Raw genomic sequence first — 3,000 nt, 5'->3', positions numbered from 1 at the left:
CCTGAACTATGTAAAAAAAAACATCTTCTATCTATGAATCACAGTAAAATAGACACTGTCTCTTTAAAGCGACTCCTCCCCTGAACAGCTAGAACCAGGAAGCACCTCCCACCCCGTGACGCGCTCAGAGTTCATTCTACAACCAGGAAGCACCTCCCACTCTTACCAAACACACGATCACTCTTCATGAGAAAACAAAACGTAAGAGTGACGTTGTCTTTGTAGAATAAAATGGCGCAGCAAGGAGTTGATATGTACCGGGACCCGGACCATGTTTCAGTAATGGAGGACCAGTTCTGCTGTTCTCTCTGTCTGGATGTACTGAAGCATCCGGTAACTATTCCCTGTGGACACAGCTACTGTATGGGCTGTATTACAGACTGCTGGGATCACGGTGATCAGACGGGGATCTACAAATGTCCCCAGTGCAGGGAGACTTTTACTCCGAGGCCCGTTATGAAAAAAAACAATATAATGGCTGAAATGATAGAAGAACTAGTGAAGACAGGACTCCAAGCTGCTCCTCCTGATCACTGTTGTTATGCTGGACCTGGAGACGTGGCCTGTGATGTCTGCACTGGGAGAAAGCAGAAAGCCCTCAAGTCCTGCCTGGTATGTCTGGCTTCTTACTGTGAAACTCACCTCCAGCCTCACTATCAATCTGATACCTTTAAGAAACACAAGCTGGTCAAAGCCTCCACACGGCTTCAGGAGAACATCTGCTCTCGTCATGATGAAGCTATGAAGATGTTCTGTCGTACTGATCAGCAGTGCATCTGTTATTTGTGTTCCATGGATGAACATAAAGGCCATGATACAGTCTCAGCTGCAGCAGAAAGGACGGAGAGACAGAAAGAGCTTGGCATGAGTCAGCAGAAAGTCCACCAGAGAGTCCAGGAGAGACAGAAGCGACTCAAAGAGGCCAAACAGGCTGTTGATTCTCTCAATCGCTCTGCTGATAAAGCAGTGAAGGACAGTGGGAGAGTCTTTACTGAGCTGATACGCTCCTTGGAGACGAGGCGCTCTGAGCTGAAGAAGGTCATCAGAGCCCAACAGAGGACCACAGTGACTCAGGCTGAAGAAGTGCAGAAGAGACTGGAGCAGGAGATAGCGGACCTGAGGAGGAGAGCCACTGAGCTGGAGCAGCTCTCAGACACAGAGGACCACATCCACTTTCTACAGAGTTACCCCCCCCTCTCCAGTCCCAGTGAGTCTACAGACCCACCCAGCATCAGTGTCCTTCCTCTCCTGTACTTTGCAGATGTGACTGAGGTTGTGTCTGAGCTGAGAGACAAACTAGAGGACGTTCTGAAAGAGCAGTGGCCCAGAATCTCAACAACAGTGAATGCAGTTATTAATGTTTTACTGCCACCAGAGCCCAAGACCAGAGCTGACTTCTTACAATATTCCTCTCAGATCACACTGGACCCAAACACAACACACAGAAAACTGTCTTTGTCTGAGGGGAACAGAAAAGCAACATGGATGCAGCACAAGCAGTCATATCCTAATCACCCAGAAAGATTTATTGAAATGTGTTGTCAGGTTCTGGGTAGAGAAGGTCTGACTGGACGCTGTTACTGGGAGGTGGAGTGGAGTGGAGGGGTTTCTGTAGCAGCCTCCTACAAAGACATTAGTAGAACAGGCAGCGGGGATAACTGTGTATTTGGATTAAATTCCAAATCCTGGACTTTATTTTGCACACAAAGTGAGTACCTCTTCAGACACAATAACAATAACATAATAGTACCGGGCCCCCGGCCCCCCAGAATAGGAGTGTACCTGGATCACAGGGCAGGTACTCTGTCCTTCTACAGCGTCTCTGACACCATGACCCTCCTGCACAGAGTCAACACCACATTCACTCAGCCTCTCTATCCTGGACTTGGGCTTTATTACTCTGGGCCCGGGGAGGCTGAGTTCTGTGAGCTGAAATTGATCTTGAAGATGCTGAGTTGTGAAAGATGAGGTAATTAGGAGTTACATTCACTCAGTCACTATCATTGTTCTGAGCGACACACACGCACACACACACACACCCACGCACTCACTATGTTTAGCTTTGTTTCTAGTTTCTAGCCTACCGGGGTAAAGTTTGTTTGATTAGATCTTTGCATATTCACATATTTGATTCCTATCTTCACCTCTGTTCCTTTGCATGTGGGGGACAAATCTTTATTTTCATACTCCGGGTAGGTTGGACCACAATATGCAACCATTTTATTTGTATTTTATCACCTTTGGTTATTTTGGTCATTACTGTGGGATTTGTGTCTGTCTCTCCTCTCTCTGTTCCAGGGGGGGTTGGTAACAATGTGGGGGCCGGACCTCCATGGGGAGGTGGATTCAGCCTATAACCTTCTCCCTCACCTCTTATCTCTGGGCAGCCGGGACACTTCATACGGGACACTCTTCTATCTTCAAGGCCTTCGGTTGAACCCACAGCCAGGATGTGTGGGGCATGGGTCAGTCGTAAATGCAACTATTTAGTTTCAGAACAGACCCATCTGCGTTAGAGAGAGAGAGAGAGAGAGAGTTGTTCTTCTGGTGGCAGACTTTCAGGGAGACAGACCTAGACAGGAGCTGGTTTAGGAAGAATGACCATTCATTGAATATTGTGCATTTTGTCTTTTGTTCTTTTATTCTTACTAAATAAACGTGGACATCTAAACCCAGAAGGACCCGTGTGGATATTTGCTTGAAACTTGCCGTTTCACCGACTGAACCTCAATATAGAACTTTGAACAAAACGCAAAGGAATTGACTTGAGCTCACTATTTCCATGTGCTACACGAGAAATGCAGTTAAAGTCTAACATTTCCATTGTACAGTGATACAGGTATAAAGACAGTATGGTAGTAAGTCATACTGGCCAGCAGCGTAACTAGTAAGAGTAGATAAGGGATATGTACAGATATATATATACAGTACAGTACAGCTCAATACATACAATTGTTAAGAGGATGCAGACCTGAGAAAGACTTTCGTCTAGTTTACATC

General features: G+C 46.3%; 1 protein-coding gene across 1 annotated transcript; it reads left to right on the top strand.

The window, feature by feature from the left end:
• Positions 1–236: 236 nt before the first annotated feature.
• On the top strand, positions 237–2,655 carry LOC311238760 (tripartite motif-containing protein 16-like). Its single transcript, XM_084326941.1, has 2 exons — positions 237–1,969; positions 2,299–2,655. The coding sequence occupies exon 1, from the start codon at positions 253–255 to the stop codon at positions 1,966–1,968; it is 1,716 nt and encodes a 571-aa protein (XP_084183067.1). The 5' UTR covers positions 237–252; the 3' UTR covers position 1,969; positions 2,299–2,655.
• The last annotated feature ends 345 nt before the right edge of the window (positions 2,656–3,000 follow it).

The sequence above is a fragment of the Notolepis coatsorum genome (genome assembly GCF_963971535.1).
Source record: "Notolepis coatsorum genome assembly, chromosome: 13".
Classification (NCBI taxonomy): Eukaryota; Metazoa; Chordata; class Actinopteri; order Aulopiformes; family Paralepididae; genus Notolepis; species Notolepis coatsorum.
The sequence above is the reverse complement of the archived record's forward strand: the minus strand, read 5'-3'. Positions and strand labels throughout refer to the sequence as shown.